This window comes from Panthera tigris, chromosome A1, assembly GCF_018350195.1.
Source record: "Panthera tigris isolate Pti1 chromosome A1, P.tigris_Pti1_mat1.1, whole genome shotgun sequence".
Lineage (NCBI taxonomy): Eukaryota > Metazoa > Chordata > Mammalia > Carnivora > Felidae > Panthera > Panthera tigris.
In genome coordinates, this window is record NC_056660.1 from 114,712,911 (window position 1) to 114,739,488 (window position 26,578).

Here is a 26,578-nt window from a genome sequence, read left to right on the forward strand (position 1 = left end):
AAACAGAAATACATAATCATACAAAGCATTTTATTACAAATTTCTCAAGAAAGAAAGTTGGCCTTACAACTTGGCCTTATAAACACCTTGTAAAAAGTGAATTGACATATATACACAAATATATAAAATAATACATGTATATACATACAAATATATATGCAAATATATATACAAATTTATATATATGTATGTGTGTGTGTATATATACATATATACACATATACACACGCGCACACACACACACACACACACACACACATCTCCATCCATGTATCCAGCAAATAAATAACACTCCTTCTTCAGGGCATTTACAAAAACTAACCACCTGACAAGCAAAAAAGGGATTCTCAACAAATACTAAAGAATCTTTATCATACGTACTCTTTGCCTACAATGCAAAATGCACACATATATTTTTTCTTTTAATGTTTATTTTTTTATTTTTGACAGAGAGAGACAGTGAGAACCAGGGAGGGGCAGAGGGGTGGGGGAGACACAGAATCTGAAACAGGCTCCAGGCTCTGAGCTGTCAGCACACAGCCTGATGTGGGGCTCAAACTCACAAACCATGAGATCATGACCTGAACCGAAGTCAGACACTCAACTGACTGAGCCACTCAGGTGCCCCAAAATGCATACATCTATACATACATAAAGGAAAAGAGATGCTGTATTTGGCAAACTCAAACCACATTACTAAATAAATCATGAATCCAATAAAAAATCAATTATGAAATAAACTATAGAATATTTAGCTAAATTGTTATCCAAAAAACTAAACCCTTACATCTATTTTCAAATACAAAAATAACTTGAAAACTTAGAAAAATAACAAAAGAATGAACTCAAAGAGAACATATAAATAATAGTTAATGACAGGAATAAATTAAATCTAAAACCAAACAGGGGCACTGACAGTGCACAGCCTCCTTGGGATTCTTGCTCTCTGCCCCTCCCTCACTCACGCTATGTACAAATAAATAAAACTTTATAAAAATTTTTAAAAAAGAGTAACAAAAAAGGATTTGTTTTACCTTAAACAGAGGCATATAAAGCTATTGTAATTGAAATAACATGAGATTGGTTCAAGGATTAAAAAAAGAGACCAATGGAAAAGAATACAGACTCAGACAAGTAAGGGAACTCTATAATCCACTGGGGAGATGATAGACTACTCATTACATGGTGCCAGAACTAAATGACCAGAAGGTAAAAACTAAAATTAAATCTATGTATCACAGGATGGAAAATATAAATTTTAGAATAAAAACTAAGTATCACAGGGGCACCTGGGTGGCTCAGTCGGTTGAGCGCGCAACTCTTGATTTTCGCTCAGGTCATGATCTTAAGATTCGTGGGATCAAGCCCTGCAACGGGCTCTGCACTGGCAGCACAGAGCCTGCTTGGGATATTCTCTCTCCCTCTCTCTCCCCCCACCCCTCTCTTTCTCTCTCTCTCTGTATCTTTCTGTATGTATGTATGTATGTATGTATTTATTTTGAGAGACATTAAAACAAACAAACAAACAAAACTAAGTGTCACAACTTTATACTCTGGAGATTCTAATATAAGAGGATTATCTTTACAGCCTCAAAGAAAGGAAGAGTTTCTTAAAACATCAACAGAACCAAATGTAAACAAAAAGTGCTAATTTTGACTTTACAAAAATACTTTAAGACATCTATACCAAAAAGCAACATAAGCAATGTTAAATGACAAGCCACATACTAGAAAATATTTGCTACGCATATAACAAAAGATTTGTATCCAGACTAATCTTAAATATAACGAAAATATTTTTATTTAGGTATCAGGATTATATAAAAACGTTTTTCAATACCCACTAAGCAATAAACAAAAGACTCAATGGAAAAATGGGCAACAGAAGAAGTTTTTTTTTTAATGTGGCAGTCCTGAGAAGACAAAAGCATACAAAAACAATGTGTTCAACCAAAAGAAAGAAAGGGAGAAGGAAGGAAGAAAGACATTTCTGAGCAATATATACAGTATGATTCCAATTATGGGATGAAAAACTATTCAACCTCTATAGTAGTCAGGGAAAAGTGAATTAAGACAAACAAAACACATGGGGTGCCTGGGTGGCACAGTCGGTTAAGCATCTGATTCTTGATATCAGCTAGGGTCTTGATCCCAGGGTTGTGAGATCAAGCCCTGTATTGGGCTCATGCTGGCAGCGTGGAGCCTGCTTGGGATTCTCTCTCCCACTCTCTGCCCCTCCCCCACTCATGCCTGCGTGCACCTGAGTGCTCTCTCAAAATAAATAAATAAACATTAAAAAAAAAAAAGGAACAAAATAGCATTTCACACCCACTAGATTGCCCCAAAGTGAAGACAGGTATATAATAAAGCATGAAAAATAGATATGGCACATATAAAATTTAGAACACTAGTTAGCTCTGGGGAAAAAAGGGAAATACTATTAAAAAGGGTTATGAATTGGCACAAAAACAGACACTCAGATCAATGGAACAGAATAGAGAACCCAGAAATGGACCCACAAACGTATGGCCAACTAATATTTGACAAAACAGGAAAGAATATTCAATGGGATAAAGACAGTCTCTTCAGAAAAGGGTGCTGGGAAAATTGGACAGCGACATGCAGAAAAATGAACCTTACACCATACACAAAAATAAACTCAAAATGGATGAAAGACCTAAATGTAAGACAGGAAGCCATCAAAATCCTAGACGAGAAAGCAGGCAAAAACCTCTTTGACCTCAGTTGAAGCAACTTCTTACTCAACACATCTCCAAAGGCAAGGGAAACAAAAACAAAAATGAACTATTGGGACCTCATCAAAATAAAAAGTTTCTGTGCAGCAAAGGAAACAATCAACAAAACTAAAAGGCAACTGACAGAATGGGAGAAGATATCTGCAAAAGACATATCAGATAAGGGACTAGTATCCAAAATCTATATAAAGAACTTATCAAACTCAATACCCAAAAATACAATCCAGTGAAGAAATGGCAGAAGCCATGAATAGACACTTTTTCAGAAAAGACATCCAGATGGCTAATAGACACTTGAAAAAGATGCTCAACATCACTCATCATCAGGGAAATATAAATTAAAACCACAATGAGATATTACCTCACACCAGTCAGAATGGCTAAAATTAATAACTCAAGCAACAACAGATGTTGGTGAGGATACGGAGAAAGAGGATCTCTTTTGCACTGCTAGTGAGAATGCAAACTGGTGCAGCCACTCTGGAAAACAGTATGGAGGTTCCTCAAAAAATTAAAAATAGAACTACCCTACGACCCAGCAATTGCACTACTCGGTATTATCCAAGGGTTAACAGGGATGCTGTTTCGAAGGGACACATGCACCCCAATGTTTATAGCAGCACTATCAACAATAGCCCAAGTATGGAAAGAGCCCAAATGTCCATTGATGGATGAATGGATAAAGAAGATGTGGTACATATATACAATGGAGTATTAGTCGGCAAATCAAAATAAATGACAAAGAATGAAATCTTGCCATTTACAACAACATGGATGAAACTAGATGGTATTATACTAAGCGAAGTAAGTCACAGAAAGACAAGTATCATTATGACTTCACTCATAAGTGGAATTTAAGATACAAAACAGATGAACATAAGGGAAGGGAAGCAAAAATAATATAAAAACAGAGAGGGGGACAAAACATAAGAGACAAATACAGAGAACAAACTGAAGGTCATTGGAGGGGCTACAGGTGGAGGGAAGGGCTAAATGGGTAAGGGACATTAAGGAAGACACTTGTTGGGATGAGCATTGGCTGTTATACATAAGGGATGAATCACTGGATCTACACCTGAAATCATTATTGCACTATATGCAAACTAGGACATAAATTAAAAATAATAAACTTAAAAAATAAAAATAAATAAAGCAAAAAAAAAAATTATGAAAGGTTTTCTACTGTTTCCAATATTTCATTCTTTAAAAAAAATCTGAGGCTGGGGCTCCTGGGTGGCTCAGTCGGTTAAGCGTCTGACTTTGGCTCAGGTCATGATCTCGCGGTCCATGAGTTCGAGCCCCACGTCGGGCTCTGTGCTGACAGCTCAGAGCCTGGAGCCTGTTTCAGATTCTGTGTCTCCCTCTCTCTCTGACCCTCCCCTGTTCATGCTCTGTCTCTCTCTGTCTCAAAAGTAAATAAACGTTAAAAAAAATTTTTTTTTTTAATCTGAGGCTAATAAAGTAACCTTAAGTTTATTAAATCTAAATAGTGAGTCTAAGATTTCCTAAACTCCTCTTTATGTCTGAAATATATATTTTTTTTAATTTGAGAGAGAGAGCAAGAGAGTGCATGCAAAAGTGGGGAAGTGGGGAAGAGGAGCAGAGGGAGAGGCAGATAGAGAATCTGAAGCACATTCTACCCTCAGTGTGGAGCCCAATTCCACAACACTGGGATCATGACTTGAGCCGAAATCAAGTCAGACGCTCAACCTACCGAGCCACCAAGGTGCCCTCGAAATATTTCATATTTTTAAAAAACATCAAGAGAAAAACATTTATGTATCCCTGGCTAGAAAAGGCTTTAGTATGTCATAAAAAACAGAAACCATGAAATAAGAGATTAACAATTTTGTCTAAGTAGACATTTTTAAGTTCAATATAGAAAATACCATAGGCGCACCTGGGTGGCTCAGTTGGTTAAGTGTCCAACTTCGGCTCAGGTCATGATCTCACATTTTGTGGGTTCGAGCCCCATGTGGGGCTCTGTACTGAGAGCTCAGAGCCTGGAGCCTGAAAAGGGATTCTGTGTCTCCCTCTCTCTCTGCTCCTCCCTCTCTCGTGCTCTGCCTCTCTCTGTCTCAAAAATAGATAAAACATTAAAAAAAATTTTTTTAAGAAAATACCATAAATAAGGCTGAAAGAGAAATGACAAACTTGGAAAAAAATATTTTTAACACAAAAGGTTAGTATCTAAAATGTAAAGACCTCTATTCTTTCAACAATGAGGTGCCACATTAATTGTTCTACAAATTAATTCAATTAATTTATAGCTCCTTTGAAGAAATAGTTTCTGAGGTCCCTGCAGGATTTAGCTCTGACCCCAGGAAGACTAATCCCAACTGTTTCATTCCCTCTTGAAAACTAGCCAGACTATAGTCTGGGCTATAGATTTGTTAATTCCATCAACCTCCTCCGAGTTGCTTTCCACCACTACTTCCAATGTTCATGAGAGTGTCCTTGGGTTTGAATGTCTATACACTCTTGCAAATGAAGTCATAGCCACTGGGAACAGATTAGTACCTATCTGTTTTTATGCCCTTGTTTTTCTCCAGGCAAAATCTCTGAGCCAGGGCTCCAGAGCTGGGAGTGGTGACAATGACAAGCTTCTGAATGACACCCTCACTCTAGGAGTTGATTGCTTAGTGGGTTGGGGGACAGCAGCCTGAGGTTCTCTCAGCTTGCTTCTCCCAGCATGGTACTACCACCTCCTGAGCCAGGGTGAGGGTGACTAGGGTCTTAGTGTTCTCAGTGCTCCACAACCAGGTTGGAGCTTCCATTCCACAAGCAGGAGATGGGCAGGAAAATGTACTCTTTCACAACAGCCTCAGCAATAGGAAGCTCAGGACAGGATGTGAAATGCTCAACTTCTACTCCTTCCAAGAAGAAAGGCCAACTGGGAACTAGGGGTAGAGGGAAGCCTGTGTTCTAAACTGCAGCAGTGTGAAGTAGACAGGTGGGGAGGAAGAGCGCTGTCTTGGTTCAAGTAACAAAAACTCTCGTCTTTCTTACTGAATTTACATACATATGCTTGAATAGATATTTTCTTTTTTGCTGTCTTCCCTTAGGACCATTTGCAGAGACTTAAAAAAAATTTTTTTTAAATACTTTTCACCAGTTACACTGGGCAGTGGGTCAGCAAACCTCCTGATACTTTCATGGTAGAAATCAATCTCTCCTATATAATTTCTATGTTTTAAATAAGTATATTCTCTACAAAACCAGTAACACTCAAAACAAAAACAAAAACAAAAACAAAAACAGAGGAAGAGAGAGAAACTGAAGCCTGTAGGAGGTAGGAATGAAATGGTTTTTAAATCCCATTCTGGCTACCTCTCTGACTCTGTAGTTCCACTCTTCTCTTTACACAAAGATTTGAATTATCCTCTAAGAACCTCTTTCTAAGAACAGTCACTTACTTAATGAGAAACCTGGCAAACCTGAAGTACCCTCAACTTTGGGAAGCATGGTATAATCTTCCTTAAATCCAGATGTTAATAAAATGCACACGGAACCAAGGAAGAAATGTCATAGGCAATGGAATCATGGTGGCAACTACTGTGTAGAGCTGATGAAAATGACATTAGAGCCTAGTTTTCAAGCCAAGCAAGTAGGCTAAGAATCCTATAGTCAAATCCATGTCCCCTCCTTTTTGCCAAGAGCTACTCCTGGTACTTGATAGCAAATCTGTCAAAAATCTGCTTTCACAGCCCCATCTTTGCATAGTTTCATGACATCGCTAGAAAACATTCTTTCATTTCTTTTTTAATTTTTTTAAGTTTATTTGTTTATTTTGAGAAAGAGAGAGACAGAGAGAGCAGGGGAGGGGCAGAGAGGGGGAAAGAGAGAACCTCAAGCAGGCTCTGTGCGGTCAGCAAAGAGCCCAATGTGGGGCCCAAACTCAAAATCTGAGATCATGACCTGAGCTGAAAACCAGGAGTCAGATGCTTAACCAACTGAGCCATCCAGGTGCCCCTAGAACATTTTTTTCTTAATCATCCTGCTTGAGATTCAGTGGGCTTTTTGAATTACAATTCATGTCTTTGATCAATTTTGGAAAAGTATCAACCAAACCTCTTTAAATAAAGCCTCTCTCCCATTCTCTTTATCCTTCGAGAACTCATGTTATACTTTTCGTTCTATTCTCTTTATCTCTTAACCTCTTTTTTCCCTTTTCATTTTTCCATTTCTGTCTCTCCATGCTGTACTTTGGGTAATTGTCAATTCTGTATTCCAGTTCACTTAATTATTCCTCAGCTGTGTCTATCGAGTTATTTGCCTTATCAATACTTAATTTTTAACTGCAATTATTATATGTTCCAATTCTAGAAGGCCTATTTGGATCTCTTCCAAATTTTGCTGGACATTGTCATTTTTGACAGTACATTATTCTTTACTCATACTTTTGATAAAATCTTTTATTTCTTTGAATATAGTAAGAGAATTATTTTATACTTTGTACCCTCAGAATTTTACTACCTATAGTTTCACAGGTCTGATTATGTTGCTTCTGTTGTCTTTTACAGATAATGCCTTATTTTTTGGACTGTTTTGTGATATTTTTATTGTAAGCTCCTAATCATTGGAATATTTTCTTTGTGGAGATGCTTTCAGGCCTATATTTAAGATGTATTCTTCCAGGGGCACCTGGGGCTCAGTTGGTTAGCATCTAACTTCCGCTCAGGTCATGATCTCACAGTTCGTGAATCTGAGCCCTGCATCGGGCTTTGTGCTGACAGCTCAGAGCCTGGAGCCTGCTTCGGATTCTGTGTCTCCCTCTTCTCTCTGTTCCTCCCCTGCTTGCTCGCTCGCTCTCTCTCTCTCTCTCTCCCTCCCTCCCGCCTGCAAAAATAAATAAAGATTTTTTAAAAATTAGAAAAAAAAGACATATTCCTCCAGGGGTGCTTGGTTGGCTCAGTTGGTTCAGTGTCCAACACTGGCTCAGGTCACGATCTCACGGTTTTTGAGTTTGAACCCTGCGTCAGGCTTGCTGCTATCAGCACAGAGACCACTTCAGATCTTCTATTCCCCTCTCTCTCTGTCCCTCCCCTGCTGGCACTCTCACACTCAAAAATAAATTTTAAAACATTTTAAATAGTTAAAAAAAAAAAAAGATGTGTTCCTCCAAAGAGGATTTATATACATGTTTCTATTAGTAACCTGCAAATTTTGCCTATTGGGAACATTTTTTTTTTAACTTATTCTTATGTAAACTTTCATACAGACTGAAGTAGACAGAGAATGGTATGATAATCTTGCCCAGACCCATAACTCAGCTTTTAAAATTATGAAGTCATGGACAGTCCTGTTTCATCTATACCCCCACCCATGCAATTACACATTTCCTCCATACAAGCATAAAGCAAAACTCACACATCCTATCATTCTACTCATAAATTTTTTGGTATGTTTCTCTAAAATGACTTCAAAAAACACACAATACCATTTCACATTAAAAACTTTTAACAATAATTCCTCAGGATTATTAAATACTAAGGAATTGTTTAAATGACTCCAATTATCTCAATTTTTTAAGAGATTGCTGATTTGGTCAGGATCTAAATACAGTATAATTGTTTGATATTTATCTTAATTATCTTTTAATTTAAAGGCTTCATTCCATTTTTTCTTATAATTTGTTTGTTGAAAAATTCAGTAATTCTACAGTTTCAAACAGTCTAGGTTTCTCTGATTATGTGTCCATTACATCACTTAATATAGCCCCTGTCCCCAGTATTTCCTTTAAATTAGAAGTTGGATCTTGATCAGATTCAGATTTGATTTTCTATCCAGATGACTTCATGGGTGGTGGTGTGTACTTCTATAAGAAGGCATGTCCAAGTCAAGTTCCCTAGAAAATAGATTCTAGGACTTGTAGGCAAGTGGTTTACTACCAAGTGCCCTTGGGAACATTATCTTTGAGGGACGAGGGAATCAAGATTAGGCAATGAGAGAAGGTGGACTGTGATGCAGTTCCAAAAGAGGTCTCACTTGATCCCACAGGGAGCTCTAGAGATAGAATAGTTTTTCAGAGTTGTCCCCTTTGAGGCAAGGGTAGAAGTCCTTTAAACCTCTGGCAGCAAGTGGGCAGCCCCAGAAAGAGGCCATAACCTTGGGTAAAGCAGGTTCATTCTGGGTTAATTCTTGGAGGAACAGAATCATGAGCCTTGAGTAGCTAATACTCCCAGACTTGTGGAAATAAATGCCTTGGTTGGTCTTGAAGGGATATCTGGAAGTACATCACACCGTCCATTGCAAGGCATATAATGTTCGATTCCATTTCTTTGTGGGATGTTAGCAGCCACTGATGATCATTGCCAAGATCCAATGATTCATTAAACATTATAAAATGGTGATATTCTAACTCCAGTCTTCCTTTTTTAGCTAGAATTTCTCTGTCAAGATGAACTTCCCTTCATCAACTATTTGAGTACACTGAAGTTTCTCATCATATGGAAAGGTAGGATAAATGCTTTATTTTTTCTATTTATTTGGTACTTTTCATTAGAAATTGGTTTCCCACCCAGTAGCCTCCAAAGATGATTAATGAAATAGGCTAATTTTTTTAAACATGATGACGAACTTGGGGATATATATATATATATATAGATAGATAGATATAGATATAGATATAGATGTATAGATATAGATACAGATATAGATGTAGATATAGATATATAGATATTTGATTTATATATATATAGATTTGATTTGCTTTAATTCATTGCAGTTATGATAGCCAATGGAAACTATTTCATATTGACTAATGAGTCCTTGACACAAGACCCTACTAAGTGTTTCAGAGGTTCCTTATTTTCTATTATGACAAGATATTCACCATCATTTTGTACATGTCTTAGTCCAAACTTGACATCTGCAATTTCTCCAAGAAATCACAGTTCCTTTTAGTGGAAAATCTAATTTTAGACAGAAATGGTATTTAGAAAAGACAATCTAGAGTGAGAATTGATCATTGTTATTGGGTTTAACTTTTTACCTAATGGAAAGAGCAAAAAAACAAAAAAACAAAACAAAAAAACCCAACACTTTTTAAGGAAAAAAATTCATCATGAGTTCATACTAGTACTTCCAACTCAAAGTCAGGACTAAGGGGGATTTTACACAATCTCCAATTTTACATTAGTATTTCCCTTCTGTCATGCTGAAAATCCTGGTTCTCAGAGAAACCAGCATAATTATTCATCTGTTTCATCCCACAATTCAGTCTCAGAATAACAACACCAACACTTCCATCAACACTAAGATATCTGAAGTTTTGCAGGCTTTTTTTGCCTTTAGGATATATCCAAATAGAGATGTACAAATTATTGGGTTTCAAAATCATACAAAATAGTTCTCCCTGTGTGATTATGCCACCAATTCTATAGATAGATTCAACTGTTTCATTTAGCTCTTAATTTTTATACTTTGAGTTTTTTAACTATATAAAATATCTGCATAACTGGAAAGTCCCACTCCCTATAACATAACAATCTATCCTTCATTTTTAAAAATAGAAGCATATGCACACGATTAATAACAGTTATTCATACTTTACCTGCTTTTTCTAACAACGTATCCTAAAATGTGTCACAATAGAAATAGTCTATATTACATAAAAATATTCTTTGAGCTTTTCTATGACCATGTAGTACTCCATGCAGTAAGTTATATAATTCATTTGGTCAGTTTCCTAATGATGGACATTCCTGCATTCTGCTATTACAAAAAGCAAATGCATAATGTTATAATGAGTGCTACCATGAATAATGGTGAACACACATATCATTTCATATTTTTACCAATGTACTTTAGGGATAGAATTCTGGGAGTAGAACTATCATTATTTCAAGGGGAGAAAATAATAAGCAATTTTGCTAGGTACTGCCAAATTTCTTTCAATAAGGACTGTACCATTTTATAGTTCCAACAACAACGTATGAGAACCTATTTCATGACAACTTCACAAAACAAGTATGCTATCAATGTTTGGATTTCTGCCAATCTTTAGGTGAGAAACAGTATCTTGGTATAGTTTTAATTGGTTTTTCTCTTCTTATGAGTGAGCATTTTTTCACATGGTTAAGCCATTTACATTTTTTTTTAATTCTGCGAACTGTGTGTGTCTAGCCCATTTTTCGGTAGGGTTATTATTAGTTGTGTTTATTCTCTATTTTTAGGTGTTCTTTATAAATATTAGGAGTATTAATGCTATATCTGTAATATAACTTGCAAACATTTTTTCCAGTTATTTATTGAGACCATTTTAGCCTAAATTCACAGCTTGACAATTTTCAGGCCACAAAAGGAATATGATTTCCACCCCAAATGCACTCTAGGGCTGGCTTGGGTGAGGAATTTTCTGGGGAATTTTTCTCCCTTCTATTCAAAACCAAATTGTCTTAATATCTCCTTTTGAGTAGATTTTCATTTTTCTATTTCTTCTTTTCATGGGCTGTAGGCTTTGTCTCCTGTCCCCCAGTTTACAAAGCCATGAAACCAAAAGCTCTTGGCCACTACAGAATGGCAATGTCCCGAGGACTGTTCTAAGTTTCAGTTTTCCTTATTCACTTAGGATTTGTGTTTTCCATTATATTTGTCTTTAGGACTTCTCTCACTTCCTTGCAGGGCTACCACATAAAGAATATGATGTTATTAATTTCCCCTTCCGTTATACAAAGCAGTGGCCCTATAGTTTGTTGGGTGATTTGAGCATTTAAGGAAATGTTTATATGCTTATTAATCCAGCAACTTCGGGTATTCTGAACCAAGAACGCTTCTCGGGAAATGTGAACCACCACTTGCTAGCTACAGAAGTCTCCAGGTTCCCCATTTCATTTTGTTTACATCTTACATTATTGTTTACATCTTAATTACAAATATAATATAGATTCATTGGAAGAAAAATCACATAAAACAGAAAATAAAAAGCTTCCCTGCTGTTAGTGGCTTCATTCCTCCTACCAATTCTTGGTGATTTCAGCTTTTAAGTTAGACCATTTAGTTTGTACCATGAAACACTCTAAAACACTCTCTCTAAAGTTCTGTGGGTACCACAGAATTGGGAACCAGTTTCCACTCTCAAGAAGCTTTCAATTCTATTAGGGAAACAGGAAAGAACTGGCATACACAGAGAATTACAGGTATTTAAGAGTTGGTTTAGGAGTCCAGACAAATGCTAATAAAGTTGAAAGGAAAAAACTTTGTGGACTGGAGTTAGGCAAGGAAGAAATTAAGAAGGAGGTAGTCAATAATGAAAAAAATTGAAGGCAGCTAGAGGATGTGGAGGAGGCAGGGGCACATCACAGAGATAGATTCAAAAGAAATGCTCAAGGGACAAGTTAATTAAGCCAAGTGGTACCTCCCTACCAGAATGAAGTCTTGGTTTCTGCAGTAGTCAGGGTGGCTAGTCAGGCTTAGAGCTCATTCTCCATTTGTCATTAATTGCCATTTGAAAAAATTTATCAGACTTTGAATGCAGCCCTAAAAGCTACAGCTATCCAACTGCCTAGGGCCAATCTTGGCTAATATGCTAATCAGTTTATCAGATATAAAATTGTTTGGGCACCTCCCCTGTCACTAGAGGAGTCTGAAAAATTAGTTCTTGGAGTCAAGAGATCAGAACTACTCCTTAGAGTCACATTTGGACTTTTATCAAACGCTGACATCTCCAACGTCTGACCTCATCCCAATCTCTAATCTTCTATTTTCTGGGCCATCAGCTGGGACTGGGAGTTGGGGGGGTGACACATACTTATTTCCACAACTCAACTTTAGATTTTAAAGGGTCAAAGAATGGTATCTGAATCATCCACTGTTACACCATTAATAGTAACAACAGCACTCACCACACCACCCCCATGTGGAAAAACATTTCATTTCCTGGGTACAAGCTTTTTCTTTTGTTTCTTCATTTATTCTTTCGGTAATTATTTCCTAGCTCTCAGTACGAGGTTCTGTGCTATATACTAGGGAGACAACCAGATTGGGATAGAAAGCAAATCCTATCCTTCTCATACAGTCTAAGGTTATCAACAATAAACAGGTAATCAAACAAAGATATAACTGCAAATTGAGATGAATGCTGTGAAGAAGCAAAAGGAATTTAAGAGAAATTTAAGATACGACCGAGACAGCTTGGAGATTTTATTAATACGAATATGTTCAGTTGCAAGTAACATAATAAATACTACCACTGATTTTTTAAAAACAAAGACATTTATCTCTCCCGAAAGAAGTATGGAAGTAGACGGTTCCTAAATCAGTATAGTGGCTACACTCTATCATAAAGGACTCAGTCTCCTTCTATCTTTTCCCCTCTTTTATTTCCGTGCCTCAGCATGTTGACTTTTTGTCCTTGGGCTTCTCACCTCACTAATCTAAACTGCTATACTTCTAAGACAACTGCAATCAAGGAATAAAGAGGTGGCCAGAGTCTCCTTGCTTTCTTTTTAACTAATCTCTACACCCAACATGGGGCTCGAACTCAAGACCCTAAGAGCAAGAGTCGCATGCTCTACTGACAGCCAGCCAGGTGCCCCTGGACTTTTTATAAGAGAGCAAAATCCTTCTGAGAAGCTTTCTAAGCAAACATCTCTTTATGTCTCTTTGGTCAGAGCTGGGTCACATGCACATCTCTAAATCAATCTACATCCACAGAGATTGGGATTAGTGTGCTTGGTTTAGATTATTCATTTCCTAGCAGTAGGAGAGTGAACACTCCCTCTCTGAACATGTTGCTGTCCTCACAATTATCCAAGTTCCTTAAAGTAGATCTTAAAAAAAGGGAAATCATTTTTTAGTAGACACAATAGTGAAAATAAAAATCCAAAAGATTCATTCACAAAGTAAGTAACTAAATAGAGATAAAGACGACTCAAACATCCCTCAAAAGTTTCAAGCTTGGGTAACTACGACAATCACATTGCCAAGAATAGATAAAAAGAGAATGTGGGAGGAAAAACTTAGTTTGTGAGAGAGACAGAAAGTAATTCCACTTTTTTCTCCTTGAGTTTGAGGTGCAATTAGACTGGTAGAAATGGAGGATGAGACTTGAGGGAAGAGCTAGACTTCAACATTCATACTGGAATCATCCACAATGAGGCAGGATTTGAAACCATGGGGACAGACAGAACCATTGGTACAGAAAAGGGAGAGAGCAAAGGGAAAATGTCAGAAAAAAATCTTGGTGAATAGCTATAATTAGGAAATAGTAACGTGATGATGTTGCCATAAAAGGAAAAGGAGAGGGAATAATTAATTTCAGAAATACAAGAATCAAAGGACCACAATCACATGGCAGCCAAGAAGTTTCTTTTTTTTTTTTTTTTTTTTTCTCAATATTTTATTTTTAGGAGCGCCTGGGTGGCTCAGTCAGTTGAGCGTCCAACTTCGGCTCAATTTATGATCTCATAGTCTGTGAGTTTAAGCCCCACGTCAGGCTCTGTGCTGACAGCTCAGAGCCTGCAGCCTGCTTCGGATTCTGTGTCTCCCTCTCTCTCTGACCCTCCCCCATCATGGTCTGTCTCTCTCTGTCTCAAAAATAAATAAACGTTAAAAAAAAAAGATGTTATTTTTAAATAATGTCTACCCAACATAGGGCTCGAACCCACACCCCCAAGATCAAGAGTTGCATGCTCCACTGACTGAGCCAGCCAAGTGCCCCAAGAAGTAGTTTCCAAAGGAAAGGAGTGATTCACATTGTTGACTGCTACAGAGATGTTAATGATTCCAAAATACTCTTGAAAATTTTCAGGAATGGTAGGAATATAATGCTCATGTGCACTTAATTGGATCCCATTCTTTTAATGAGTTTGGAAGGGAAGGAACATATAGGTTGTCATGCTGGAGGCAACAGTAAAGTGGTAGTGGTAAGGATCCACTGGATAAGTAATTGAGAACACTGTGAGCTAAGAGGAAGGAGCCTGGAGAGAGGGGAGAGGGTGAGGAACACTGATGGAAGGGGAAAATAGATGTACAGAGGCTGGTACGTTAAGGCTAAAAGCCAGGTTCAGCAGTAGAGATGAGAATGTGAATAATGGAAGTAGTCAGAGAACATAAGATATTGAAAAAAATGGGAAATGAATTTCAAGGTATGTACTGAATAACAGAAGTAAGGATAAAGGTCAAGAGAGGGGAGAATGTTAATCCCCAGCAAACTCATAAAAGCCATCAAGAAAGAGAAGAGAAGATGTAGATGGGCCCTGAAATTCACTAAGGATGGCAGGATAAACATCTGGAAGCTGGAGGCCAACAGGAAGAGATGGGACTCGGTGATAAGACACTGGCCAAAGGGCAAAAAAATGAATTGGTAAAACTTTAGTGGGAAGAGTATAACTGAGGAAACCAGAAAGACAAGAAAGCATGGCGTAAGGAGTACAGGGTCAGGAGCGGGGGAGACATTCATTTTATAAGGAGATGTAACTAACATAAAATCTGCTAAGGAGGTTCCTAGGCAGATGACCAGAAGAGACAGGATAAAACAGAGTCCTATTCCAGGGATCCATCATAACAGAATTTAATTGCAGTATGACTGAGGGCACATGTACATCCCTTTTTGTACCAGGCACTGGTCCATGACCCCTACGAACTGTGGAGAGTTCAAACAGAAGTACCGCCTTCAGTGAGAACCTACAACCCCATATAATTGCATAATAACGCATACATATGCAGATGAGAATGTGAATTACTAAAGATGGATACAGAACATGAAAACGATGGAAAAAGGGGCACGAGAACAGCAAAAGCCAGCGTTCCCTGGGGCAAGCACACCAATTTCTTGATAATTTAACTCCTGACAGATAAAAGGTAAAAGCTACACATAGGGAGGTAAGAGGAAACAAAAGAAGGTAGCCCGCACTTTGGCAGAGAAGCCAAAGTATTTCTTACTTTGAGAAATAAAACTGAAACCAGATTACAGGAGGCTGCATGGCCTCTCAAATTCACTAGGCCTTTCAGAGACTTCTCACACACAGAAGCACAAATTACTTGTCCAGAATGCCAGAGATTCCTGGTAAGTCAGACTGTACACAAACAGACCCAAGTGCCCTTATGAGATGATATCAGGTCAGAGAAAGGCCAGTGAAAATAACTGACTTGAAGAATAAAAAAGGAGGCAGAACAGAGAGAGAAGGAAAGAGAGGGAGATGTGGGGAGGCGGGGGGAAGGGGCAGTGAGATGGGGAAGGAAGAAAGAAACCATGAAAAAAATGAAGCTGCCAAAGGCATCAGACCCCAATCTCCCTATCTCTGCCTATCTTCTTATGCAAGAGAGTGACCAGTCTTATACAAAGGCAACAAACAGCAAAAAATGAGTGTCTGTGACCCATACGTAAGTGTGAATAATATTTAAGTAAGGGAACAGGGGCCATGTAACATTCACTGGCCATGTCAATTACATTTACGTCAACTCTTTCTTCTTGATCTTGTAATAATTGCCTCATGTTTAACACAAGGCAAGATATCTCTTTATCCACAGAAATGTATGTGGAGGCTTTATTAAGCAATTAACCCAAGTAGGCAAATAAACACCCTCATGAAGCATCAAGATTAGCACCAAGATATATATGTGGTAGGACATAAGCAGAGAAGAAAATTAGGAAGATAAAGGTTTATACTGTGAAAACAAAAGAAATAAAAATTGACTTACAGTGAAAACTCAATAGTAAAAAGGACACATAGTGAACATGATGATGTTATACCCCTTATCACTGACAGGAGCTTTATAATCGTTTTCACAGGACATGTTGTATATTGTGTTATTTCATATTCACTCAACCTTCTGCGATGCAGAGAACAGCTATCATTGTTTTTAGTTAACAAATGAAAAAGTGAGGCTTTGGGGTCCCTGGGTGGCTCAGTCGGTTGGGTGGCTGACTTTGGCTTGGGTCATGATCTCACGGTCCATGGGTTCAAGCCCCGTGTTGGGCTCTGTGCTGACAGCTCAGAGCCTGAAGCCTGCTTCAGATTTCATGTCTCCCTCTCTCTCTCTGCCCCTCCCCCACTTGCACTCTGTCTCTCAAAAATGAGTAAAAATATTAAAAATTAAAAAAAAAGAAAAAAAGAAAAGGTGAGGCTTAGAAAGGTGAAATCACTTGACCGTGGGCAATCAATCAGTAAAGAACAGACACTGGACTTGAACCTAGATCTTCTGACTCTTGGTGCTGTGGTCTGACTGGTCATCCCAAATACTCGAACTTCTGGACTGAGCAGCATTCTTGCCCATAAGCAGAAAACAAGGAGGAAAGATGCCTAAATAACACTGAGACTATGTTTTCAACATGCTCACTATCCCTTGAATGCCCTCTTGACAAAGAGCAAGCTCAACCAATCACACACTGTGTGTGTGTGCACGTGCATATATACACGCGTGGTATGTGTGTGCACACCTGTATGCCGGGGGCAGGTAGGGAGCTGCAAAACCAACACTTAGGACATCAACAGTAAGTCATGAATATCAGGTTAGAGCACTGAAGCCTGCCTCTCTGTATGGAAACAGTTACCTTGCATCAAGTTCCTCTTTGCATAAAACAGTGACATTTTCATGATGTTTAGGAGCCTGCTTTTGGCTTCCAAAAGCTCTGGCGCCATACCATGCTGTCACTGTAACTGCCCTCCAGTGAGCCATCAAAAGCTTGGCTAGAATATTTTAAATACAGCAGTTTGCTTGCCACCAAAACACTAAGTTGCAATATTTTATATTTATCTCTATTTAAATTTTAGTGATGCTGCATAAATGTTAACGTGGTCTTATGCTAATACAATCACAGAGAAGTCTTAATAATACCATGTACTGGCACACCCCCAGGGTGAGTTATGGCCTGCTAACCAGACCTAATGCATGCTTCTCAAGTCATTTAGTTAGTTTCTTTTAAATAAGATGTGACATCAAGAATGTTACACAGTTTCCCCCAAGAAATGAGTTTCCAGAAGCAATGGCAAGGGACATTTGCTCATATTGAAAGTAGAAAGAAGGTACTTGGGATTACAGGAAAGAATTCCATAAAGAGTCTGGGGAGAGAGCTTACTAATGTTTGATTTAGTTATTTCATGGCTTTTGAGAAACAAAAAGTGAGCCTCAGTAAGTTCTCAAGCTTTTAAAGCCCTGAAGATAAGACCCTGGACTTCTCTCTAGGGCTGAAATCACAATGTTACCAATGACAAACTCACGGTTTCTCTACCATTCCAGTGGATGCACATGCAAACATTTCCTTGGGCTTCCGAAGAGCCTGTCTAGGCCTGGTAGACGAGACTGAGGGAGGTGGAGGGCCCTGGAAGCCACAGCCTTGACTGTCAACAATACAACCACAGGATAACTAGGGCTTGAAGATCAAGGCACGTTAGCCATAAGGGACACAAAGACGTGCAGGGTGCTCAGCCTTCCCTCATGCAACAATTCTTCTAGCCTTCCCAGCTTTGCCCCTCAATTTACTAAAAAAAGATGCTGAAGCCTTTCACAATGAGAAGGCATCAGAGATTCTGATTAAACGACAATAAACATGGATGGAAGGCAAAGGAAATCTTTTCAAAACAAAGCCTGCAATCGTAGAAATGTTCAAAATAGCCTTTCTGCTGCAACATCTTAATCCCAGCACTCAAGCAGAACAACCCCTAATAGCCACCACCCATGCCCGTGCAGCAAGATCCAGAATACTGGTTATTTTAGAGGCACAGGAACAGATAGGAACAGATTTTCAAAAATGAAAGGAACTACAGCTACCAAGGACCAACTGCAGCTTGAAGACGTCTTGACCTTTTTAGTATAGTGATGTAGTACCCAAAAACCTTTTTGCATCCACCCTTTAGAGATGCTGCCTCCCCACTCCTCTTGCCTTATCACTTTTCTAGCATAAGCCAGAATAAGTGAAATTAAAACAAATCCCAACCCAGAGAGTACAAGAACCTGATTGCATGTTGACTGGTACCAGACAATCAGAAGACATAATCCCCCCCAAAAGGCCCCCCTTGGTCAGGTTCATCATTTATTCATCACCAGACATGGCTTCGCTGCAAAAGGATCAACTCTTAGAGTTCATTCCTTCCCACCCAACTAGCTATGGTTGCTCTAACTTTTTATTGCTTTGAATACAAAAGAATGTGACCTATAGTACATTATTAAATGTCCTTAAGAGAAGGCGGAACAGAAAGTTGTACATGGTAAAAATATCTACTCGGAGTAAGGGCAGAATCAAATTCTTACTCTCGTTTCATTAGGATTACACTAAAATGTGGATAGGCACGTGCAAGAAAGAGTTAAAGTGTAACCTTCTTCCAGGCCAATCAGGCCAAAAATAAAGCTATACTTCACCTGAAGGACCCCGACAATTCTGCCAATGGGATGTCCATCCATGTCATGCCGCTCACCTGGAAAAGGCAGCCCCCAGCACAAATGCAGCATACTCCTTCACCAGGGGTTCTGTGCTGTTCAGCCCATTGATCACCACTTGAAGGCCACCGAAGGAAAGCAGGTCCTGTGCATTATCCATCTGTAACAAAGGCATGGCTTAGTATAGTCCAGCCATCAAGGATTACTGCCTTTCTTTTGGTGACTATTCTAAAAACCTAAAAAATCAAGTAAAAACCAATGGAGACCTTTCTAACAGGAAAAAGATATGTAAAAACAACCTAAATTCATTAATTTGAGATTTCTGAATTCATCTAACATGATTTTCGAGCACCTGTGTGGAAATGGCAGAAATGGCACCTAGTTATTGTTTATGCCAAACATGTCCTGGAAAATTCTAAAACCATAATGAATCACAAAGCTTACTCCAAATGTACAAGCTGTTAACACAAAGATCTGACATCGTCAGGACTAGTAAATAGTGCCATGCTTCCTATTGATGTCTAGTCCTAATGCAGGCAGTGAAAGCAGCAGACACACACACAAAAAAAAGGCTTTTTCAAATTTTGTTATTATTATTGCTTAAATGTTTATTTTTGAGAGGAAGAGAGAGAGCATGAGCAGGGGAGGTGCAGAGTGGGGGGGCGGGGGGAGAAGATCTGAAGTGGGCTCTGTGCTGACAGGAGAGAGCCTTATGCAGGGCTCCAACTCACAAACCATGATATCATGACTTGAGCCCAAGTTGGATGCTTAACTGACTGGTGCCACCCAGGCGCCCCAAAGGCTGTTTTTTAATTAGAAGTCAAGGGACTATGTAACATGAACCCTGTTGCAGAGGGAGGGGGGTCTAGCAGAGTGCTAGAGGAAGAATACCAATAATACCTCCTCTCCTCCCTGTTCCTCACTTCATACAGTCTAAGGCTGACTCACTGTGAGGGCACTCATGATAAAATGTATACAGAAGTCTCTCTCCAAGGCTATAGTGTGATAAAATTCTATCAAACAGCACTGGTCTAGGCTATCCTTTAAGGTCCAAAGCCCCAAGCCTAGACTCTCTTTTATTCTAAAGGGAATATCATGCCCCAGGCTTCATTAATATCCTGGAACAAGAACACTCAACTTGCTCAGAAAGGTCACTGGATCCGGTTTCCTTCATGCAGTAACTATGGATGGAAATACCTTTGTTGATACAAAGGCTGCCTCCTGCCCACAAGTGGATTCCACTCTACAAACATCAGGACAATGCAGGAAGCTAGAGCCCAACAATGTATCTGCTACCCACCTTTTTCCTCCAGATGCCACAGAGCCACTTCCTAACTTTGTCCTTCTAAACTAGACAAAGGCTCTAACAGAGAAACTGAGTTTGAAGGACTTTGATTCTTCCAGTGTTTCTGAGTGGAACTAGCCTGTTTTTACCACTTAGAAGATCATTTTTATATATTCTGATATCATCTCCACAACAGCAGTTTTATTTTCTGTCTGTCCACTCTTGTAGATCCAGTGATTACAACAGCGCTGAGTATATAATTAGGTACTCAATAAATAATTGGGTTTTTAAAAATGTTTATTTTTGAGAGTGAGAGAAAGAGAGGTAGTGTGGGAGCAGGACAGGGGAGGGGGGGGATCCAAAACAGGCTCTGTGCTGATAGCAGGGAGCCTAACATGGGGCTAGAACTCGTAAACTGTGAGATCATGACCTGAGCCGAAGTCTGGCCCTTAACAGACTGAGCCACCCAGGAACCCCAATAAATAATTGTTAAACCAACGAACAAATCTGATCAGAAAAAAAAATGTTACTGCAATAAAGTCTACTGTGAATAAAAAAAAAGGCAACCTGGGGTATCTGTGCCAACAAAATGGATGGATCCCTGGTACCAGAGACCTAAAGACATGGCCAACCCAGGGTCCTGAACAAGCATCGAGTCTGCTGTGCCATAAGGGACCTAAGCCAGGGCTGGGATTTTTCTGTCCCAATCCGTCCTTATGAAGAGGAGTGATTACTGGGCCATAGGCCAGCCAACTAGAGAGAGTAGGAGACTGAGAGTTGACTGTTTGCTGACATAAGCACTAATAATACTTCATGAGCCTTCCTTTCTCACATACTCTAATTTTAAAACCTAAGAACGCACTGCCTCTTTTTGATCCTCCCTCCTCCAAGTTTTCTGGATAACAAAGCCATGGCTCAGAGCCCTGTCATTCCATGCCTGGGGTGGCCACTTGTCAAACCTGGTAGGAGTTCTTAATGGAGCAGCTGCCAGTCTAACAGCCGCAGAGCAACACAGCCCGCAGTCCTAGAGGTTCTGATGCAGATGTAGTTTATCTTTATTACTACAAAGACAATTCAGGGTGTTATAAATTCTAACATTTAGATAAGCACCTCAATCTCTTCAATATGTTTTCTCATTTGTTATTTCACTGAAGATGAGGAAGAATCATTCTGCTCACTGCACACCCAGAAGATCTAGCTTCAAAATCTGGGCCCTGCTCAGTATCACACAGGAGAAGGCATCATCAAGGCCCAGGTCTGCAGCTCCCCATCTAGATCTGGGGCCATAACTTTCCCCAGGCTGCCTTCAGTTTGGGGAGAGACAGGTGGACAGAAACTCAAGGCAGAGGGAGGAAGGGCAGGCATGAGGAAGGGAACTGTGCCAACACTCTGGCAGAAAAGAGAGAATAGAGCACTGGACAGGCAATGAGAGGATAGGAAACAGAGAAAGGGAGAAATGATGGTTAATAACTGAGGAGTCTTGTGAGGGGAGGCAAACATACTGCCCTAGGGTACATGGGGCAGACAGAGGCTGTACCCCATAAATAACTCACTATTTTCCAAATACACAGTTTAGCTTTTCACAAATCTTGTTTAATAATTCCAATATAGCTGTGAAGAGTCCTAGGGCAGATCCTGTTTGGGTCCTTGAAGCCTGTGGCTCCTCAAAGTTTCTAAACAGTGAGTCTAGAACCAGAGTGGACTGGTGAAGTTTCTGGCAAGGGGAGTCCTATCTTCCTCAAAGCTAGCACTTTATTACCCAACTCCCCATCACAACTAGAATTAAAGGTTAAGCTGTGTCTTCTTTAATTCCTCTGTGAAATCACAAGTCAACACTGTGGTATGATAGCCTGACATACCAGCCCAAAGCAAGAACCTTGTATTTCTAATCTAAAGGCCGATGACTCAGAACATTTATGACTCTTCTGCCCACAGAGCCAAGTTTGGCCTCACGAGGAAAATGGTTCCAGGGCTGACCTCAAACTAAGTTACGTGATGTTGAAGAAACTTTTTACCCCACCTAGTAACCCATGAAAGCAGAATACAACGTCACCCTAGAGAGGACCCACCGCCAGATAACCGGCAGGCTTGCATGAGAAAAAAATTTTGGAGGGCGCCTGGGTGCCTCAGTCGGTCAAGTGTCCAACTTCAGCTTAGGTCATGATCTAGCGGTTTTTGAGTTCGAGCCCCGCATCGGGTTCTGTGCTGACAGCTTGGAGTCTGGAGCCTGTTTTAGATTCTGTGTCTTGCGCTCTCTCTGCCCCTCCCCTGCTCACGCTCTCTGTCTCAAAAATAAATAAAACATTTAAAAAAAAGTTTTTTTTTGTCTGGGCCCTGCTAGCCTCCTGGGTACTCACTGCCCTGTGGATATAAGTTCTCCAGTGATTTTGGCCTTTTATGCTCAACTAAAGTCAGGGCCTATAGAAACCTGATACCTAAAGATCCACCCAAGTATGTTAAGTGAGAAAAAAATAAAAGCTGCCAAGATCAGAGCAGGACTGAGTTGGCCACTAACCCCTAGGATCCTTAATCCTTTAAATATCTGCAACGGAAAAGCTGTTGGAATTCTTGTTTTTCACCCTGGAGAGAAAGACAGGAAAAGGGAAAGAGAACTCAGGCCCACTTTCTCTCTAAGAGGATCATAGACCTGCTATTTGAGGCCTGAGAAAGAGTTATGAGCAAAGAAAGAAGATGAAGAGGCCACATCATAATTCCTGCAGATAGAGTATACACTCATCCTCTCTCATCACAAAGGCAGGCAAAATACTAAAGAAAGAAAGAATGTCTTTTAGCCTAGTTTATAGAGAACAAGGACGCAGTCATGCGTGGGAGGATGCTGAAGATCTGTATCTTGATGAGGATCTCAAACAAGCTTTTGATTATGATTACACAGTCTTCCTGGGCCACCATCATCCCTAGTCTGAATTACTGCAATAGCCTCCTGTCTGGTTTCCGTGCTTCTACCCACACCCCCTGCCTCCAGTCTAATTCTTAACAAAATGGGCAGAGGGATCCTTTAAAGCCAAGTCAGAGCATGTTGTTCTTATGCTCAACAGCCTTTAATAATGTTCAGTTTCATATTCTTTTCCATGGTCTACAAGGCACCCCATTATCTTCCTCTCATTATCTAAGCTTCATCTACTTCCCTCTCTTCTTTCAGCTCCAACTACATGGACTTGCTCTGATTCCATAAACACACTACACATGCTCCCACCTTAAGGGTTTGGTACTTGCTGTTTCTCCTGCCTGAGATGCTCCTTTCCAACACTGCCAGTCCTTACCAAGATCTACCTTTATTTTCCTATAGCATTTTTCAAATTTAAACACACCATCTATAATTTATTTATGAGTTACATTTATTATCTATCTGTCTCTGCTATACGGTAAGCTCCAATTTTGCTCACTATATGTATTTTAAGTGCCTGTAATAGGTCTTGGTACTTAACTGGCATTCAATAAATTAATTTATTGAATATTAAACAGGTTCTCTTGGCTCCTTCTCCTTAGATCTACCTAAGCCCTTCTGAGCTTCATTCAAATGATACCAGTATCCTGGAAGAGGCAGAGTGACCAAAAGGTGAAGAGCACAGTTTTGGGTCAGACAGACCTTACTGCAGATCCCAGCTCTAGCACTCACTAACTGGGTGAACGTGGGCAATCTCAGATGTGACCTGTGTCTTACTTGCCTCAGTTATAAAATAGAACTAATAACAACACCCACTCAAAAGGCAGCTGTGGAAGCCAACGAAATGATGTGTACAAAGTACTTGAGTAAGTGGCTTGTCTGTGGTAATGCTCAATAAATATTAACTATTATAATTATGGCACAAGTGTGATCAGTCCCTTCCCTGCTACAAACTCTCTAACGAGTCTTAAAATTAAGGATAACAAAACTAAAAGGCAACCAACGGAATGGGAAAAGATATTTGCAAATGACACATCGGACAAAGGGCTAGTATCCAAAATCTATAAAGAGCTCATCAAACTCCACACCAGAAAAACAAATAACCCAGTGAAGAAATGGGCAGAAAACATGAATAGACACTTCTCTAAAGAAGACATCCGGATGGCCAACAGGCACATGAAAAGATGTTCAACGTCGCTCCTTATCAGGGAAATACAAATCAAAACCACACTCAGATACCACCTCACGCCAGTCAGAGTGGCCAAAATGAAGAAATCAGGAGACTATAGATGCTGGAGAGGATGTGGAGAAACAGGAACCCTCTTGCACTGTTGGTGGGAATGCAAATTGGTGCAGCCGCTCTGGAAAGCAGTGTGGAGGTTCCTCAGAAAATTAAAAATAGACCTACCCTATGACCCAGCAATAGCACTGCTAGGAATTTATCCAAGGGATACAGGAGTACTGATGCATAGGGGCACTTGTACCCCAATGTTTATAGCGGCACTCTCAACAATAGCCAAATTATGGAAAGAGCCTAAATGTCCATCAACTGATGAATGGATAAAGAAATTGTGGTTTATATACACAATGGAATACTACGTGGCAATGAGAAAAAATGAAATATGGCCTTTTGTAGCAACATGGATGGAACTGGAGAGTGTGATGCTAAGTGAAATAAGCCATACAGAGAAAGACAGATACCATATGGTTTCACTCTTATGTGGATCCTGAGAAACATAACAGAAACCCATGGGGGAGGGGAAGGAAAAAAAAAAAAAAAAAAAAAAGAGGTTAGAGTGGGAGAGAGCCAAAGCATTAGAGACTGTTAAAAACTGAGAACAAACTGAGGGTTGATGGGGGGTGGGAGGGAGGGCAGGGTGGGAGGGAGGGCAGGGTGGGTGATGGGTATTGAGGAGGGCACCTTTTGGGATGAGCACTGGGTGTTGTATGGAAACCAATTTGACAGTAAATTTCATATATTAAAAAATAAAAAAATAAAATAAAATAAAATAAAAAAAAAAAATTAAGGATAAAATCATAAAGAGCCTGCTATTCCCAACTCCACCTCTCTGAATCTCTAACTTTTTCACTTTAGGTATGCTATCCTATCTAGTATTTCCCAGGTCCTCAGTCTCACCAAGCTCTCTCTTCTCTACCTTAGACTCTTTGCACATGTTATTTCCCCTGCCTAAAGTAATCTGATCCAAGGGTTGGCAAACTTTTCCAAAGGGGCTGACAGTAATTATTTGTGGCTTTTGTGAACCACAGGGTTTCTGACACAACTATTAAACTCTGCATTGTACCATAAAAATAGCCCCCAACAATAGAATACATAAAAAAACAGGTGTGGCTATGTCCCAATAAAACTTTATCTACAAAAGCCTTTTTCAACACCTCTAACTAGGTTAAGTTCCCTATTATATACTTCCACATTACACTCTGGAGCCATTATCACAATCTTAAATTTAAATTATCTCATTATTAAATTGTTCATTCTTCAATTGTTGTCTATTTTGCCTCTGCTGTATCATCACTGTTGAAAAAATAATGGAGGTTAACATTCCCAATGAAAAAGAGATTAGCCCTCCCTTCTAGAATTTATCTTACTATAATAGCTATTGGTCTAGGTTAAAAGCATATGCCCTGAGAGAGAAGTAAAGATGTTGATGCTATTTCCTTAGGATTCAGGGCAAGGAGGTTTGTTGTCAGAGAGGTTAGTTAAAAGTCACATTTATGGACAAAGAAATACATTACCTGATGGACATAATATTCAAGATCAAAGAGTGCAGCAATCTTCTCTTCTAGGCTGGAGCTGGAACTATTGAATTTGTTGATCAGCCGTACCATGATCTGCATGTCAGTCTCAATGACAACATTCAGCTCCTCAAAGTCCTTCTTCAGCTCCTCAATGGGGCGAAAGAACTGTTTAATCTTGGCCTGTCTTGCCTAAGAAGATAATTGAAGCAAAGAGATAATTAGGTCAATTGGAGACATTTCCCCAAGACTCTTGTGGTCTACCATGGACGCTCATTTTCAAACAACTACTGCTCCAGAATTCAAAACCTTCTTTCATCTGTACTATCCAAAAATCCTACCACAGGAATATCTCATCTTATTGCACTTCACTTTGCCACACTTAGAGATAATACATTTTTTACAAATTTAAAGTCTGTGGTAACCTGCATTTAGCAAGGCTATCAGCACCATTTTCCCAACAACATTTGCTCATTTTGTGTCTATCACATTTTGGTAATTCTTGGACTATATCAAATGTTTTCATTATTATTATATTTGTTACTGTGCTCTATGATT

The 26,578-nt window shown here is 39.3% G+C and overlaps 1 protein-coding gene across 12 annotated transcripts in view; it reads right to left on the bottom strand.

Moving 5' to 3' along the window:
- The window catches only part of SIL1 (SIL1 nucleotide exchange factor), a 288,393-nt gene that overhangs the window by 54,157 nt on the left and 207,658 nt on the right, over nucleotides 1–26,578 (bottom strand). For all 12 annotated transcript variants that reach the window (XM_042984965.1, XM_042984974.1, XM_042984941.1 and 9 more), the window contains 2 exons: nucleotides 26,021–26,212; nucleotides 19,115–19,236 (listed from right to left, as the gene is read on the bottom strand). In XM_042984965.1, the coding sequence (XP_042840899.1) occupies nucleotides 19,115–19,236; nucleotides 26,021–26,212 (314 nt within the window). The remainder of the gene's footprint in view (nucleotides 1–19,114; nucleotides 19,237–26,020; nucleotides 26,213–26,578) is intronic.